Source organism: Papio anubis, chromosome 9 (genome assembly GCF_008728515.1).
Source record: "Papio anubis isolate 15944 chromosome 9, Panubis1.0, whole genome shotgun sequence".
Lineage (NCBI taxonomy): Eukaryota > Metazoa > Chordata > Mammalia > Primates > Cercopithecidae > Papio > Papio anubis.
The window spans coordinates 75,466,179-75,485,285 of record NC_044984.1 but is presented as its reverse complement, the minus strand read 5'-3'; the positions used below and the strand labels follow the sequence as shown (position 1 = coordinate 75,485,285).

At 33.7% G+C, this 19,107-nt stretch overlaps 1 protein-coding gene across 1 annotated transcript in view; it reads right to left on the bottom strand.

Annotated features, from left to right (window-relative positions):
• Positions 1-19,107, bottom strand: part of ACSS3 (acyl-CoA synthetase short chain family member 3) — a 178,546-nt gene that overhangs the window by 64,535 nt on the left and 94,904 nt on the right. Inside the window, exon 8 of the mRNA XM_003906834.5 lies at positions 16,542-16,693. Within this exon, the coding sequence (XP_003906883.1) occupies positions 16,542-16,693 (152 nt within the window). The remainder of the gene's footprint in view (positions 1-16,541; positions 16,694-19,107) is intronic.

Sequence of the window (19,107 nt, the reverse complement as noted above, 5' to 3'; positions counted from 1 at the left end):
CACACCTGAAGAGGTGTACCTAATAATGGAGGTAAACTGGAAAGAAACCAAGCCTCTCAAATACTGGAGTCTAGCTTCAAATCAGCTCCATTCCTAATTGAACATAAGTGATCTTCCCTTAAGACAATTGCCTGTCAGAATAAGAATCACTCTGTGGGGATATGAAAACATCCGGTATCTCAAAACAGCTAGTTTCTTTTTTCTGTATTCGTTTTTATTTTATTTTATTTTATTTTATTTTATTTTATTTTATTTTATTTTTTACTGAGGTGGAGTCTTGCTCTGTCGCCCAGGCTGGAGTGCAAGAGTGAAATCTCAGCTCACTGCGACCTCGCCTCCTGGATTCAAGCCATTCTCCTGCCTCAGCCTCCCGAGTGGCTGGAATTACAGGCACCCGCCACCATGCCCAGCTAATTTTTGTATTTTTAGTAGAGATGGGGTTTCACTACATTGGCCAGGCTGTTCTCGAACTCCTGACCTCAAGTGATCCACTTGCCTCGGCCTCCCAAAGTGCTGGGATTACAGGCATGAGCCACCGCGCCTGTCCAAAATAGCTATTTTCTTATAACGGTGATATAATGGAAGACAAGACCATATGATTAGACACTCAAGAGAAAAAAAGAGACATTAGAAAAACATATAAAATCAGGTGCTTTTGCTATCACTAATAGACTTCAATATAACTCGGATGAATATGTTCAGGAAATATACATAGAATATTAGCAGAGAACTGGAAATCATAATAAAGAATCAAATGATAATATTTAAACCAAAAAATGTTAAGAAATTATAAACTCGATGAAAGTTTAGATACAACTAGACAGAGGATTTGAAACCCAAAATACAGTTTACAATAAAATCATCTAACTGCAACTGTGAAAAAAAGCAGAAAAATCATCAAATAGAGCCTATGAAATATAGGTGATATGGTAAAAAGTTCTAACATATGTGTTATTAAAGTGTCAAAGTTTAAGAAGGGAAAATAAAGTAGAAGAAGTATTTGAAGAGACGGAAAAGTTTCAAAAATAAGTGAAAGATATCAAGTCACAGATTTAAGAAGCAGTTTGCATCAACAGGAAATTGAATTCATAACTTAAAAACCTTCCCATAATGTCACTTCTGGCCCAGAGAGTTTTATTTGATTTTTAAATACTTCAAAACATTTAAATAAAATCAATTGTACATAAAATCTTCCAGATAATAGTGGGGAAAAGGCCTTTCATGCCCATTTTATGAGACAAGCAAAACCCTGAAACCAAAACTAGTGAGAGTATAAGAAAGGAAAATAAGAGATCAATCTTGATTAAAACCCTAGGTTTTAAAGAAATCCCCAACTATAGAAAGGAAGGGGGGTAACAGGTGGAGCACAGAATATTTTTAGGGCAGGTAAAACCATGCCATAGTGATGGATGCATGTCATAATACTTCTGCTAAACTTCATAGAATGTTCAATACCAAGAATGAAAATGTATTTAAATTATGGATTCGGGATGATAATGAGGTATCAATCTAGGTCCATCAATTTTAAAGGAGATACAACCCTAATGTGAGATGTTCGTAGTAGGGGAGGCTGTGCATGCGTGAAAACATAAGCTATATAGAAGCTCTGAACTTTCCACGAGATTTTGCTGTGACCTAAAATTGCTCTAAAAACAAGGTCTACTAAAAAAAAATCTTCAATAAAATGTCAGCAAATTAAATTCAGCTATATTTAAAAAGCATAATATATTAACCGAGATGTATTTATTTCAAGATTGTAAGAATGATTTCACACTTAAAAAATCAGTCACTGTAATTCACCACATTAACTCCTAATAGAATAAGAGGGGGAAAAGTCATATGGTTATCAGAATATGAAGAAAAAACATAGATAAAATCCCAAACATCAAAAATAGAAACTTTGTTAATTTGATAGCTTTACTCCAAACAAATAATATGTTAATAACAAAAATGCTAAAATCATTTTTCTTAATAATGAATATTGAGAGCTTTCTTCCTGATAATCTGGATGAGACAAAAATGAGCTTTGCCACCAATTCAATTAAATATTTTACTGGAGGATCCTAGGAATAAAGTTAAAAAAAAGAAATAAGCGGCATAAAAGAAGAAATAAAATAGATACTTTTCTCAAACTACATGACTCTGTACATAATACAATCATACATATATACATTAAAACTACTACAATTAATAAGTAACTTGGGGAAGATCTTCAGAAAGTAGGTTATTATACAAAAATAGTTACATGTTGTTATATTAGGACCAAATAATGCAAGTATAAATAATACCATTGACCATAGCATAAAAGTAAAATTTCTTAAATATAAACAGATATGCAAGATTTTCACACAGTAAGTCAAAAATAATTAATGAGAGAAATTAAAGTCCTAAATAAACAAGGAGATATACATGTTAACACGGACATTTTCACTGTATCAATCTGTAAACTCTCTATCTCTCCTTATGTGTGTGTGTTTAAAACTGCTAGGCTGATAGTAAAGTTTGTTTAGAAATAAAACAGGCCAAGAATATTCAAAACAAAATAGTAGATAAAGATCTGTTACAAATGTATAGTGATAAAGACAATGTAAGAGTAATGTGAATACAGACAAGTAGGCCGATGGCACAGAGTAGAATTGAGAAACAAACCAGGTATTTGTAGGCACTGTCATAACAAAGGTGTTGCTGCACGGCAGTTAGAAAAGGACGGCCATTTAAATAAATAGAAATTGATCAAATGGATATACATAAGGAAAAAATAAAACTCCGCCTCTTACTTAATGTCATACACACAAATCTATTCCAGATAGATTATAGTTGTAAGTATGAAAGGTAAAATGAACAATAAAATTTCTAGAAAATGAAATTCAGGAACAACACCTATGTTTTAAATAAGACTTGAAAAGCAGTAATCAAAAAGAAAACTATTGATAAGAAGGCACATCTTTTTATCAGAAGTCACCATTGTGATGGTAAAAGGAAAATTTAAGTCAGAAGTTGGAGAAGATTGTTTATAATACACATAAGTCAGTAAAGGACTTGGATCCAAAATAAAGTATGAAAAACTCCTACAAATTAACAAGAAAGAGAAAATAAAATTTGCAAAAGACTTGAATAAGCATGTTATAAAAGAGGATCTTTCAATGACCAAACAATTATTAAAAGGTGATCAACCTCATTAATAACCTTGACATGCAAATTAAATGATAATGAGATATCACTACATGACAATCAGAATGGCCAAAATTTAAAATACTGAAAATGCCATCTTCTGGTGGAGACATGGAAACTCTAGAACAATCACACACTGCAAGTGAGTGTGTAAATTGGTGAAAACCTTGGAAAACTGTTTGACATACCCTGTAATGTAGCCATTATACTTTAGTTACATATGCTCAACAGCAATATACGTGTATGGACACCAAAAAGACATGTATTATTAATGCCGCAACTGTATAAGAGTCAAAAAATCAGAAACAACCAGAAAAGCATTCAACTGCTGATCTGTTAGAGAATAGAATGGTGGTTACCAGTAGCTATGGTGGTTGGACGGGGAGAGGTTAGTTGGGAGATATTGGTCAAAGGCTACAAAATTTCAGTGAAATAGGGGGAATAACTCCAAGAGATCTGTTGTAAAACATGATGACTAAAGTTAATATATTATTTCTGAAAAATGCTAAGAGAATAAATGTAAAGTGTTCTTACCACAAAAATGAGAACTATGTAAGGTAATGCATGTGTTAATTAGCTAGGTTTAGTCATTCTACAATGTATCTATACTTTGGAATTGAACATCATGTTGTACAGAGTAAATGTATCACTGTATCTGCCAACTTAAAACAATAACATTAAAAGTTATTTCAACTGAAAAATAGGTAAATAAACTGAAATACTCATGAAGAGTGATCTAATCAGCAATCAAAATGCAAGAACCACTTTGACTGCCACTTTCTGGATGAAGTTCAAGGCATTAACAAAATGAAAGAAGCCAGGAAACAAAGAATACATTCTGTATGAGTCCATTTATATCAAGTTCAAAAAATCAAGCAAAACTAATATATAGTGATACAGGTCAGGATAAGGCATATTTTTGGGAAGCCAGGAAGAGACATGGTTGGGAAAGGACAAAAGAGAGGGCTTCTGGGATGCAGGTTATGTGCTATTTCTTGATCTGGATGTGTTCAATGGATGTGTTCACTTTGTAGTAATTATAACTTTTAAAATTCTGATTTATGTTCTTTTCTGTATGTATAACTCAATAAAAGTTGAAATATAAATGTACACAGAGTTCCCTGTTAAATTACTTCTACTTCATATGAAAATACTTTTTAAAGCAATGACATAAACTTGGAACCATAAATATTATTTTGATATAATATGTGAAAATTCTCATGTTCCTAAGGCTAGATCGGTTTCATTATTTACTAACCTAACAGAGATATATATCATCTTTAAATTTTTAGGTTTGTTCAATAACAACACTTTTCAATATCTTTTATCAAGCGTATCACAGAAGAGATACTCTGAATATCTCTAAATTCAAAAAATGCTAAATAAAAAAGTGTAAGTTTTTTTAGGTAGTGAATATAATTTACTTCCCTTTAGCGGTATCCTGTCCTCAAATTTGCTTAGCAATAATGTCATCCTTCTAACTTGCTTTCCTGTTTTCTACATCGTTATGGGATTTAAAATCATTGCAGAGTTGGGCACATTCATATTTATGTAGCTTTAGGCTTACCTGTGTAACCTTGAGTCATACATATACAAACAAGATAGCAATCATTTCTCTATTATCAGCCTCAACTTGCTGACTCAGTTTAATAAAAATCTTCCTCCTAAACCAAAATTTTTATTCTAAGCACCAGAGGGATAAAAATAAACTCAAACAACCCTTGTTGCTTTAAAATATAGGAAACAGACAGAGAGAGGTAACACTTTTCTAACATGTATAAATTATAATTTTTATTTTTTTCACAAAATGGGTTCATATTATTTACTTGTCTGATTTGACCACTATTGTGATAATTGGTAGCTGAATAAAGAAAGATTTAGTAGCCGGGCGAGGTGGCGGGCGCCTGTAGTCCCAGCCACTCGGGAGGCTGACGCAGGAGAATGGCATGAACCCGGGAGGCGGAGCTTGCAGTGAGCTGAGATCCGGCCACTGCACTCCAGCCTGGGTGACAGAGCGAGACTCCGTCTCAAAAAAAAAAAAAAAAACAAAAAACAAACAAACAAAAAAACAAAAAACAAAGAAAGATTTAGTAATGAGAGCTGGATATCTGAAATGCTTATATGCAACTCCACCACAAACTCAAAGATAGCCAAACATACAGGCATTGCCATTTTATCATTCTAACCGGAGTGTTAGCTCTGAATATGAGCTCATATTTGTGCAGTAGATAAGACACAGGGTATCTCCAAGAGCTTTTTAGAAAGAAATATTGGTAACTTTATGAAGAAATTTCATTTTTGCTTGTACATTTTCTTGTTTAATTTTAATAATGGTGGTTGCTAAAGTTGGAAAGTTATATGTTGTACACTAGATCTCTAGACTTGTTCATCCTACACACCTGCTACTTTGTATCCTCTGACCTGTTTATCTGAATATCTGTTCATTTTCCCCCTTCTTGGGAAATCCTGGAAACCATGGTTTTCTTCTCTATATCTGTATTTTTTATTTTTTTGTTTTAAAATTCCATATATAAATGAGATGATGTAATATTTTTCTTTGTCTGACCTACTTAACAATGTAGTGTCTCCAGCTTCATCTATGTCGTGGCAACTGACAAAATCTTACTCTTTTTTAGAACAAAATGATATTCCATTGTATATGTGTATCACAGTTTCTTTATCCATTTGTGCATCGACAGACACAGGTTGTTTCTATCTCTTTGCTATTGTGAATGATGCCACAATGAACACGGGAATGCAAATATGTTTATGAGGTGGTGACTTCATTTCCTTTGAGTATATACCCAGAAGACGGATAGCTAGATCATATGGTAGTTCTATTTTTAATTTATTTAGAAACCTCCATACTGTTTTCCAAAATGGCTGTAACAATCTACATTCCCAAGAACAGAGTACAAGAGTTTCCTTTACTCCACACCTTTATCAACATTTGTTATCTTTTGACTTTTTGATAATAGTATCTAATAGATATGAGGTGACATCTCATAGCAGTTTTCATTTGCATTACCCTGATAACTAATGATGTTGAATACCTTTCTATATACGTGTTGGCTATTTTTATGCCTTGGAGAAATCTGTATCCAGGTCTTTTGCCCATTTTTTGATCAGGTTATTTGTTTTTCCACAATTGAGCTCTATGAGTTCTTTATAAAATTTTGGATATTAACCCCTTATCAGATATATGAGTTGTGAATATTTTTTCCCACTTCATAGGCAGCTGTTTCTTTTTGTTAGCTATTTCCTTTGCTGTGCAGAGCTTTTTAGTTTCATGTAATTCCATTTATTTATTTTTGCTTTTGCGACTTGAGCATTTGATATGATATACAGAAAACCATTGCCAAGTCCAACAGCCAGAAACTTTTCCCCCATGTTCTCTTCTACAAGTTTTATCATTTCTGGTCTTATATTTAGGTTTTTTATCGATTTTGAGTTGATTTTTGTGTATGATGTAGGTTAAGGATCTAATTTCCTTCTTTTATATCTGGAAACCCAGTTCTACCAATACCTTTTATTAAAGAGACTACTATTCCCTATTGTGTCTTCGTGGTGTGCTTGTCAAGACTTAGTTGACCATATATGTTTGGATCTATTTCTGGGCTCTCTGTCCTGTGCCACAGTGATCTATGTTTTTATTTTCATGCCAGTAAGCTACTGCTTTAATTACTACAGCTTTGTAATATACTTTTAAATCAGGAAATGTGATGCCTCCAACTTTGTTGTTCTTTCTCAGAATAGCTGTGCCTTCTTGGGGTCTTTTATGTTTTCATACATATTTTAGGATAATTTTTCTATTTCCGTGAAGAATGCCATTTGGATTTTGATAGAGATTGCATTGAATCTGTATATTGCTTTTGATAGCATGGACATTTTAATAATATTAAATCCTCCAATCCATGAGCAATTGGCTACCTTTCCATTTATTTGTGTTTTCTTCCATTTCTTTCATCAATATTTTATAGTTTTAATGTATAGTTTTACAGTACCAATATAGTTTTCCACCTCTTTGGTTAAAATTATTCCAAGGTATTTTATTTTATTTTTTCAATGTTATTGCATATGGGGCTTTTCTTGATTTCTTTTCAGTTAGATCATTATTTTTGTATGAAAAAGACACTGATTTTTGTATGCTGATTTTGTATTCCACAATTTAGTGATTTCACTTATTAGTAATAACTTTTTTGTGGTATCTTTGGAACTTTTTGTATATAGGACCACATCATCTGCAAATAGAGATACTTTTATTTCTTCTTTTTCAAATTAGATACATTTTATTTCTTTTTCTTGTCTGATTGTTCTTGCTAGTGTTCCAGTATTATGTTGAATAGAAGTGGCATGAGTGGGCATCCTTGCCTTACCAGATCTTAGTGGAAAAGCTTTCAGTTCTCTCCAGTGATTATAATGTTAGCTGTGGTTTTTTCATGAAGTCTTTATTATTATAAACATTCCTTCTATACCTAGACTGTTGAAGGTTTTTATCAAGAAAGGATGTTGGATTTTGTTGAATGCTTTTTCTATGTCAATTAGGATGATCCTGTTAATGTGATGTATCACACTGATAGATTTATGTATGTTAAACCAGTTTTGCATGCCATGGAAAAATCTCACATGAACACAATGTATAATCTTTTCATGTGTTGTTGAATTTGTTTTGATAATACTTTACTAAGAATTTTTGCATGAATTTTCCTCAGAAAAATTAACCATAGTTTTCTTGTGATATCTTTATCTAACTTAGGTGTTAGAACGATGCTGGCCTCATAAAATGTGTCTGGAAGTACACTTCTAGCTTTATTTTTCAGAAGAGTTTTGGAAATATTGACATAAATTATTCTTTGAATGTTTGGTAAAATTCAGCTCTAAAATCATCTGGTCTTGGGCTTTTCTTTGTGGAAAGGGTTTTGATTACTTCTTAAATCACTTTAATTGACTCAATATTGGTAGCTCATATTTTTCTAGGAATTTATCCATTTTCTCTAGTTTATCCAATTTGTTGGCATATAATTGTTCATAATATTCCCTTATGACACTCTTTATTTTTGAGAAGACTGTTAGAATTTCTTCACTTTTATTTTTGATTTTATTTATTTGAGTGTTTTCATTAAGAGTTTGTAAATTTTGTTGTTGTTCTTCAAAAAGTAAACTTCCGTTTTCTTAATTATTTTTATGATTTTTCTCTTCTCTATTTGATTTATTGCTGTTCTGATATTTATTATTTCCATCTGCTAATTTTTGGTTAGTTGGTTATTTGTTTTGCATTCCTTGAGGGGTAATGTTAGAATATTTATTTGGGGTCTTTCTTCTTTCTAAATGTAGGCACTTACTGCTGTAAATTTTCCTCCTGGAACTGCTTTTTCTGCATCCCACAAGTTTTGGCATATTGTGTTTCCATTATCATTTGCCTCAAGATATTTTTAAATTGTTCTTTTGATTTATTCTTTGACCCATTGATTGTTCAAGAGCATGATGTTTAATTTCCACATATTTGTGAACTACACAAGATTACTCCTGTTATTAACTTACAGTTTCATATCATTGTGGTCTAAAATTATACTAAATATTATTTCAGTCTTATTAAGTTTGTTATGGCTTTTTTGTGGTCTAACATGTAGTCTATCCTGGAGAACGTTCTGTGTACACTAGAGGAAAATAAGGACTCTGCTTCTGCTGGAAGTGAAGTTCTGTATATGCCTGTCGGGGCAATTTTGTCAAAAGTTCAATTTAAGTCCAGTATCACTTTATTAATTTTCTGTCTGTTTGATCTATTCATGGTTGAAAGTGGGATTTTGAAGTACCATATTGTATTGCTATCTATTTCTCCTTTCATGTTCATTAAAATTTGCTTTATATATTTAGCTCATCCAATATTGGGTGTATACATATTTATGGTGGTTGAGTTATCTTAATGAACGACCCTTTTATCATTAACGAATGACCTGTGTCTCTTGTGACAGCTTTTGATTTGAAGTCTATTTTATCAGATGTAAGTATAGCCACTACTGCTCTCTTATGGATTCCATTTGCATGCACGTTCCTCTTCCATCTTTTTACTTTCAGCCTATATGTGTCCTTAAGGTTTAGGTGGGTCACCTCGGTGGAACTTGTTTAATCCATTCGGCAACTACATGATTTTGGTTAGAGAACAAAATCTGTTTACAGTCAAAGTTATTATTAATAGGTAAGAACTTACTACTGCCATTTTATTTATCTTCTGGTTATTTTGTAGCTTCTGTGTTCCTTTTCCCTTTTCTTGTTGTCTACCTTTGTTATTTGATAATTTCTGTAGTGCTAAGCTTTGATTCCTTTCTCTCTATCATTTGTGTCTCTGCTGTAGATTTTTGTTTTGTGGTTGCCGTGAGGTTTACATAAAACCTCTTGTAACCAGCAAAGGCTCCGGCTGTTTGCCGCTTGTAGAAAGAAACCAAAATCACGAGAACGAAGTGTGATAAAAAGAGAGGAGTTTTAATTATCTGCACTAACAAGGGGAAAAGTGGGTGGAATTCTTCCAAAAAATGTTCCACTCTTCCCCTTGCTAGCATGGATAATAAAGTCTCCTCTCATTTTATCACACCTCACTCTTGTTATTTTGGCTTCTTTCTACAAGCAGTGAGCAGCTGGACCCTTTGCCAGTTACAATTTTTGGTGGCCTGCATGGGGAGAGAATTCTGGAGGTGTCTGTTCTGTGTCAGTATTCATGTCCTGAAGCTTCTAAGAAAAATACGTGACCAAATAAGTGAGCATGAGGTGCATTTGACAAGCATTTAGGTAAATAAATGTGCATAAGGCATAGGAGGATAAAGTGGGAAAGGGAAAGAGAATGGAGGTTCACAGCACATTCTAGAAAATGCATTTGTAATTTGTCTCAACACTGTGTCCTGAGACTGGGGAGAAAAGAGGAAAGAAAGAAAAACAGTTTAAAATGCAGTTTGAAGCTAAGTTGGTTGGTTACAATCTTATAGATGTAATGCACTTTTTTAATCTGATAAAAACTTAACTTCTGTTGCGTACAAAATCTCTAGATTTTTATGCTCCTCCTGATACACAATTTGTTTTTGATGTCAAAATATGCATCTTTTTACATTGTGTGCTTCTAACCAACATATTGGCTATTATTAATTAATTAATTGACTTTTAACCTTCATACTAGGTGTATATATGATTTATGCACCACCATTACCTCTAGAACAAAGTTTTATACTTTCGTATGTATTCATGTTAGTAATAATCTTTCCTTTCTTTCTCCCTGAAGGACTTCCTCAAATATTTCTTATAAGGCAGGTCTAGTGATAATGAATTCCTTCAGCTTTTGTTTATTTGTGAAATGCTTTATTTATCCTTAATTCCTGAAGGACAGCATGTCTGGTTAGCAGTTTTGTTTTTTATTTTATTCTTATTCCTTTCAGCACCATGCCATTCTACCCTGGCCTGCAAGGCTTCTACTGAGAAATCTGCTGATGGTCCATAGAAATTCCCTTATATGTAATTTGATGCTTTTCTTTGTCGCTTTTAAAATTCTGTTTATAACTTTTGATAATATAATTATAATGTGCCTCTTTAGATTAATCTATTTTGGGATCTGTGAGCTTTAGGGGTCTGAATATCCATATCTCTCCCAAGACTTACTAAGTTTTCAGAATTTTTCAGAATGCATTTCATTAAATAAGCTGTTAGTCTCTTTCTCTGTCACTTCACTTCTTAAATAACATAATGCAATACTTCTTCACTTAATGATGTCCCATAAATCTCACAGGCTGTCTTCACCCCTTTTCATTCTTTTTTCATTTCTTCCCATGAATGAGTCATTTCAAAAGACTGATTTTTAGGTTCACAGATTCTTTTTCTGCTTTATCTAGTCTACTATTAAAGCTCTCAATTGTATTTTTTATTTGCTTAATTGATTGAAATCTTTGGCTCCAAGATTTCTGGTTCTTCTTTATGATATCTATTTCTTTGTTGAAGTTGTCGTTCAGATCATGAATTCTTTTGCTGATTTCATTGAATTTTCTATTTGTATTGTATTATGTCTCTCTTGGTTTTCTTAAGATCATTAATTTAATTTCCTTTTCAATAAATTCACACATTTCTGTAAATTTGGGGGTCAGATACTGGGAAATTCTCATGTTCCCTTGGTGGCAGCATGTTCCCTTGTGTTTTCGTGTTTCTGGTATTCCCACATTAATGCTTGTGCATCTTCTGTTACAGTCTCCTCTTCCAAACTTCAGATAATGACTTTCATAGGGAAAAACTTTCACCTGACAATGGGCTGGAGGGCATCAGTTGGGCAGAGTGCAATGGTTCTGGTACTATGTGGGTGCACTGGTGTAGTCTCCATACAGCTTCACCACTTGAGATCAGTGTTAGTGATGACTGTAAATGCCTTAGTGACCTGGCTGCAGGAGTTTCTCGCAGTGACATTGACTGTGTAGGCTATTATGATAAGGGCTTTAGAGATCCTACTGTTCTTGTCTTTCTAACACTGGGAAATGTTAGCTGAAGAGGCCTTTGTTGATATTGGTTCTAACATGATTCACAGGCAGTCACAGTGACACTGGGATTCAGGGCCTAATATCTATTTTAATTCTCTTGGGCCACAGAAATATAAAATTAAAATACTCTGGCATTTCACTTGTACAATACAATGTAAGCCGCCTTAAATCAAGCCTACTTTTTGACTTGAGTAAACTATAAATCTCTTCTTTTAGTTTAGGATAGTAAACTAATGCAAAGAGGTTCAATGAGACTGATGTTGGCATTCTCCTTGAAGATGCAACTTGCTATAATTATCTTTGATTATGTATAAGATTAAACAAAAATGTAGGTCTGTGATCTGGCGCAGTGGCACATTCCTGTAATCCCAGTACTTTGGGAGGCTGAAGCAGGCAGATAACCTAAGGTCAGGAGTTTGAGACCAGCCTAGCCAACATGATGAAACACTGTCTCTACTAATAGTACAAAAATTAGCCAGATGTGGTGGCAGGCACCTGTAATTCCAGCTACTTGGGAGGCTGAGGCAGGAGAATCGCTTGTACCTGGGAGGCAGAGGTTGCAGTGAGCCAGGATCATGCCACTGCACTCAAGCCTGGGAAGCAGAGTGAGACTCTGTCTCAATTAAAAAAATAAAAATAAAAATAAATATATATATATTTATATATATCCATAAACCAGCAGAAAAACACCTAGACTATTCAAAGCACATTATTACAAAACAAAAATAAAATATTTTTCTTCACTTTGCTTTTTCCAACTTGTATCTCAGGTTCAGGGTACACATGTGCAGATTTGTTACATGGATAAAGTGTTTGTTGTGGTGTTTGGTGTACAGATTATCAAGTAATCCAGGTAATGAGTATAGTACCTGATGAGTAGTTTTTTTATTCTGACCCTCCACACTCTACCCTCCAGTAGTCCCTTGTGTCTATTGTTCCCTTCTTTGTGTCCATGCGTACTCAATGTTTAGCTCACACTTAGAAGAGTAAACATGCAGTATTTGGGTTTCTGTTCCCGCATTAATTTGCGTAGGATAATGGTCTCCACCTCCATCCATATTGCTGTGAAGGCCATGATATTCTTTTTATGGTTGTGTAGTATTCTATGGTGTACGTGTACCAAATGTTCTTTATCCAGTCCACCATTGATGGGCATTTAGGTGGATCCCATGTCTTTGCCAAGTTTCCTGAGGCCTTCTCAGAAGCTGAGCAGATGACAGCATCATGCTTCCTGTACAGCCTGCAAAACCATGAGCCAATTAAATCTCTTCTCTTTATAAATTACCCAGTCTCAGGTATTTCTTTATACAATGTGAGAATGGACTAATACAATGTCCTTTGCCCATTTCTTAATGGGATTGTTTGGTTTTTGTTTGTTGAATTGTTTAAGTTTCTTATATATTCCAGATATTAAATCTTTCTCTGATATATAGTTGGCAAATATTATAAAAAATATTATTAAAAAAATACTCTACATTGTCTGTTTTCTCTGATGATAGTTTCTTTTGCTGTCCTGAAGCTTTTTAGTTTAATTGCACTTGTCAGTTTTTGTTTTTGTTTTTGTTTTTGAAATTACTTTTGGAGTCTTCATCATGAAATTTTTGCCAGGGTCTATGCCCAGAATGGTATTTCCTGTATATTCTTCTAGGGCTTTTATAGTTTTAGGTTTTATATTTAAGTCTTTAATTCACGTTCAGTTTATTTTTGTGTATGGTAAAAGGAATGAGTCTGGTTTTAACCTTACGCATATGGCTAGCCAGTTATCTTAGCACCATTTATTGAATGGAGTCCTTTCCCAATTGCTTGTTATTGTTAACTTTGTCAAGATTAGATGGTGGTAGATCTGTAGTTTTATTTCTGGGTTCTCCAACCTGTTCCTCTGGTCTATGTGTCTGTTTCTGAGGCAGTACTATGCCATTTTAGTTAATGTAGCCTTATAGTATAGTTTAAAGTCAGGTAGTATAATGCCTCTGGCTTTGTTCTTTTTGTTTCAAATTGCTTTGGCTATTTGAGCTCTTTTTGGTTCCATATAAATTTTAGAATAATTTCTTCTACTTCTGTGAAAAGTGTTATTGGTAACTTGATAGGAATAGCATTTAATCTGTAAATTGCTTTCGGCAGTATGACCATTTTTAAAATATTGATTCTTCCTAACCATGAGCATGGAATGTTTTTCCATTTATTTGTATCATCGCTGATTTCTTTCAGTAGTGTTCTGTAATTACAATTGTAGAGATCTTTCACCTCCCTGTAGGTGTATTCCTAGGTATTTTATTCGTTTCACTGCTAATGTGAATGGGATTGCATTTTTTTAAATTTGGCTCTCAGCTTGGATATAATTGGTGTATAGAAATGTTACTTATTTTTGTACATTGATTTTGTATCTTGAAACGTTACTGAAGTTGTTTATCAGATCTAGGAGCCTTTGGGCAGAGACTATAGGGTTTTCTAGGTATAGAATCATATTATCTGCAAAGAGAAATAGTTTGACTTCCTCTTTTCCTTCTGGATGTCTTTTATTTCTTTCTCTTGAGTGATTTCTCTGGTAAGGACTTCCAGAACGATGTTGAATAGGAGTGATGAGAGTGGACATCGTTGTCTTGTTGTGGTGGGGAATCCATCCAACTTTTGCCTGCTCAGTATATTGCTGGTTGTAGATTTGTTATAGATGAGTCTTATTGTTTTGAGGTATGTTCCTTTGATGCCTTGTTTGGGGTTTTAAAACGAAGGGATACTAAATTTTATTTATATATTTTTCTGCATCTATTGAGATAATCACATAGCTTTTGTTTTTAGTTATGTTTATGTGATGAATCACATTTAGTGATTTGCATATGTTGAACCAACCTTATATTACAGGAGTAAAGCCTACTTGATCATGGTGGATTAGCTTTTTGATGTGCTGCTGGATTCAGTTGAGAATTTTTGCATCTATGTTCATTAGGAATACTGGACTAAAGTTTTCTTTTTTCATTGTATCTCTGTCAGAGTTTGGTATCAGAATGATGCTTGCCTTATAGGATGAGTTAGGAAGGAATCCCTCCCCCTCAACTTTCTGAAATAGTTTCAATAGGATTGGTACCAGCTCTTCTCTATGTTGGTAGAATTCACCTGTGAATTCATCTGGTGCAGGGCTTTTTCTGGTTGGTAGGATTTTTATTACTGATTCAGTTTCAGAACTCCTTATTGGTTCATTAAGGGTTTCAATTTCTTCTTGGTTCAATCTTTTTTTTTTTTTTAATGGAGTCCCACTCTGTGGCCAGGCTGGAGTGCCATGGCATGACCTTGGCTCACTGCAACACCTGCCCCCCAGGTTCAAGCCATTCTCCTGAGTCAGCCTCCCAAGTAGGTGCGACTACAGGCCCACACCACCATACCTGGCTAATTTTTGTATTTTTAATAGAGATGGGGTTTCACCATGTTGGCCAGGGGTCTCCACCGCATGATTCACCTGCCTTGGCCTCTCAACGTGCTGGGATTAGAGGCATGAACCATTGCATCTGGCCTCTTGGTTCAATCTTAAGAGACTGTATGTTTTCAGAAATTTATCCATTTCTTCTAGGTTTTCTACTTTGTGTGCATAGAGGTATTTGTAATTGTCTCAGGACTTTTTACATTTCTGTTGAGTCAGTGCTAATGTCCCCTTTGTCATTTCTGATTGTATTTATTCGGATCTTCCCTCTTTTTTAAATAGTCTATCTAGCAAGTGGCCTATCAGGTTTTTTATTCTTTAAAAATACAACTTTGGGTTTTATTGATCTTTCATATGGTTTTTTAGCATCTAAATTTTTTTCAGTTCAGATCTAATTTGGTTTTCTTTTGTCTGGTACCTTTGGGATTGGTCTGCTCTGGTTTTTCTAGTTCCTTGAGGTGTGATGTTAGGTTGTTAATTTGAGATTTTTCTAACTTTTTTGTGGGCATGTCGGTCTATAAACTTTCCTCTTACCATTACTTTAGCTATGGCCCAGAGAATCTAGTATGTTATACATTTGTTTTCATTCAGTTCAAAGGAGTTCTTGATTTCTACCTTAATTTCATTGTTTACCCAAAAGTCACCCAGGAGTAGATTGTTTAATTTCCATGTAATCATATGATTTTCAGAGAGCCTCTTGATATTAAAATCTCTATTTTTATTTCATTGTGGTCTGAGAGTGTCATTGTTACGTTTTTTAATTTGTTGAGATTTGCTTTATGGCTGGGCACATGGTCAATTTCAGAGTATTTCTCATATGCAGATGAGAAGAACGAATATTCTGCTGTTGTTGGGTGGAGTGCTCTGTGGATGTCTGTCAGGTTCATTTGATTGAGCGTTGAGTCCCAAATATCTTTGTTAGTTTTCTGCTTCGATGATGTGTTGAATACTGTCAGTGTGGTCCTGACATCTCCCACTATTATTCTGTGTTTACCTAAGTCTCTTTGTTCTTCACTTTTGTAACATATTTAATTTGGACTATAATTTTTCACATTTTATCTGTATACATACATTCAAATATTGTCCCTTCATTTAACCCATTCTTCTATTTTCAAAAGATAGATGCCAGTATACCTGCATCCATCTATCTGTGCATTTTAAATCACAATTGACATTTTGCCTTTTAAGGAAAATATAAGAAGAGTGATTTTTTAAAGTAATATTTTGGTAATATTTGGACTGAAATTAACATGATATAATATTTTAACATCTCTAAGCAGAGTTAAAATTCCAACTATTTCAAAATTATATTTAGACAAGTTATTCTTAATAATACTCCGAATCTTTTGGCTTTTCCTATAAGAGTATTGCAGTACCAGAAAAAAATATAATGTTCACTTATTCATTTTGATTGCACTTTCTAATGTCATTTGCCCCATGCATCCCAACATCACCTTGTCAGAGAGTACTGCTTCCCCAAGGCTGCCCCAGGGTCCTGTTGACGGATTGCTCTAATTGCAGTTGGTGCTGTAAACAAGGCAGCTACTCCATGCTCTGCAAGCACACGGAAATAAGCGCCAGCATCTGGTGTTCCCACAGGCTTCCCCTACAATGAGATTCATTTAAAATGTCACTGGGTAAAATGTCTCATATTTCACTGACAGTTCAATAGTTATACATTTAACACAACAATGTTAATAATATGGGGTTTTCAACAAATCTTAGTTTTAAAATATTTCCATGTTCTGTCATAAATAAAGCAAACCAAATACTCAGGCATAAGAGAGGCTGTTTGCTCCATTATAGTATCTTAAAAGCTTTCAAATCATAATTTTTTCTTCATTAAGTTTTGAAAAATAAAGAATTAAAAATACATATCACATTCAAATTAAGAACATAAAACATTCTTGTATTTGCCAAAAAAAACTAAATATGGTTGTTATGAATATTGAACTTTAACGCATTTTTCATGATCACTATTAAAAGTGACAACAGTATTTCTCAAAACATTTGAGAAAAAAGAAAAATCTGCAAAAGCAGTGATTCCTGAGCAATGACCTTTTCAGTTAAATGTCTCACTCCAAGAAAAGTAACTCCTATGAATTAAAAATAATCCAATAAGATGTGCCAAAGTGCATGTTTTTCACAGACTCAAAATAACATTATATATGTTCAATGGAAAATCATGCATAAAAATCTCGCAATTTGGCAAGCCATGCAATTCAAAAGACAAAGAAAGGTTTAGTTGATGTTTCTGCAAAGTGGAAAATAGGCAAGTTACTAAAATAAATCAGTAACTCTGCAAACATTCTAACTAACCCATAAAATCTATCTTGGCCAAGTCACATCCCCTTCTTTCATAATCAATCCTCATCACTGCTACCTTTTCCTGTGTTTCTAAAGCAAGATGACTGGAATGTTAATATATGTTTTGGAAATATATATATACACACATATATACATATATTGTTATATATACATATATGTGTGTGTATATATATTTCACAGCCAAACCCTTTTGTGGAAGTTGGAGGTAAACAAATGGCAACAGGGTTTTTAAATCTTAGATCATTTCTAACCTTAAAAGGGTTAAGATGTATTACTCATTTCTAAGAGAAGGGTAACTGTATTTAATATTTCCTAAACCTCCCTGATTCAATTCTCAACCTCAGTTTCCCATGAAATTCTGTAAACGACCTGTAGGAAACACCAAACTAAGGTAAAAAGAGCAAATGATTTGCTAGTAGCACACTCAACAATGTCCCCAAACAGGGAATAAGAAAAAAATGATGATATCATGACAGACCTATTAATTTTTTTTAATTTAGAAAAAGGAATGAACTATAAATGAGGTATAGGATAGTTGTCCAATAATTTAGATTCAATACTCATTGATTAGATCATTGATTTAACACTATTTTGTTTTTTTATTATTTTTAAATGGTTTTCTTTAATATTCTTTAGTGTAATTACGTTCCTATTTAAAAAAAAAAACTATTTCAACTTGTTTTATATTCTATTGCTTTCTATTTTGCCTTTTTAATACCAAAAAAGTATTTGCTGCAGCTGGAAATTCATTTTGATTATCACAACTATCTAAAGCACTATTTCAATTTATTTCATTACTCTTCATACAAATCAACACATGCAAATAATACAAAAAGCTGCAAAATACAACCTGGCAACACATGTGCATAATTTCACTCACAAATTTTGAAGCCTTTAGTACATCAGTCTGAAATGAGTCTGCAACTTTATTCCTTCTAACAAACAAGGTAAACATTTTATTTTTACTTTTTTGATATGTCTCAGGCATTGATCAGTTCCTTGAGTATTAGACTGTGACTTAGAAAATGTGATCTCACCCACGTGAAAATGATTTATTAACTGACCTTGTGCAACTGACTTACCCTGTCTATGCTTCCATTTACCTGCCTGTTAAATAAGAATAAATCATTTTGCCAATGTTTTCTCAATAAGCTAAAGGCACTGAGATAATATTGTAGGATAATTTAACCTCCACTGAAGAAAGATATTTTATAGCCAATCGAAATTGAATTCCACGACAGTGCCAGTGTCATGAGAAAATAATTACTCACTAAAGGGTGATATTAATATCATAATTAAAATGATATACCATGTAAGACCACCTACATAGAGGACACAGTATTTTACAGTGCCTCCAATTACTTATGTTTAATGATAACAATAAGGGCATATCAAGTATTAAAAATATAGTCCTATGCCATATAGCAATGTTTTAGATAATTATGATACCATATTTTTGTGCTTTGTTTTGGTGGTTTTTAAGACAGAGTCTCGCTCTGTCGCACAGGCTGGAGTGCAGTGGTGCGATCTTGGCTTACTGCAACCTCGACCTCCTGGGTTGAAGTGATTCTCCCTGCCTCAGCCTCCCGAGTAGCTGGGACTACAGGTGCACGCCAGAAAGACACAGGTGCACGCCTGAAAGACTACAGCGGATGAGACATCCCCTAAATAATTAAGGATTCCAAGGACAGA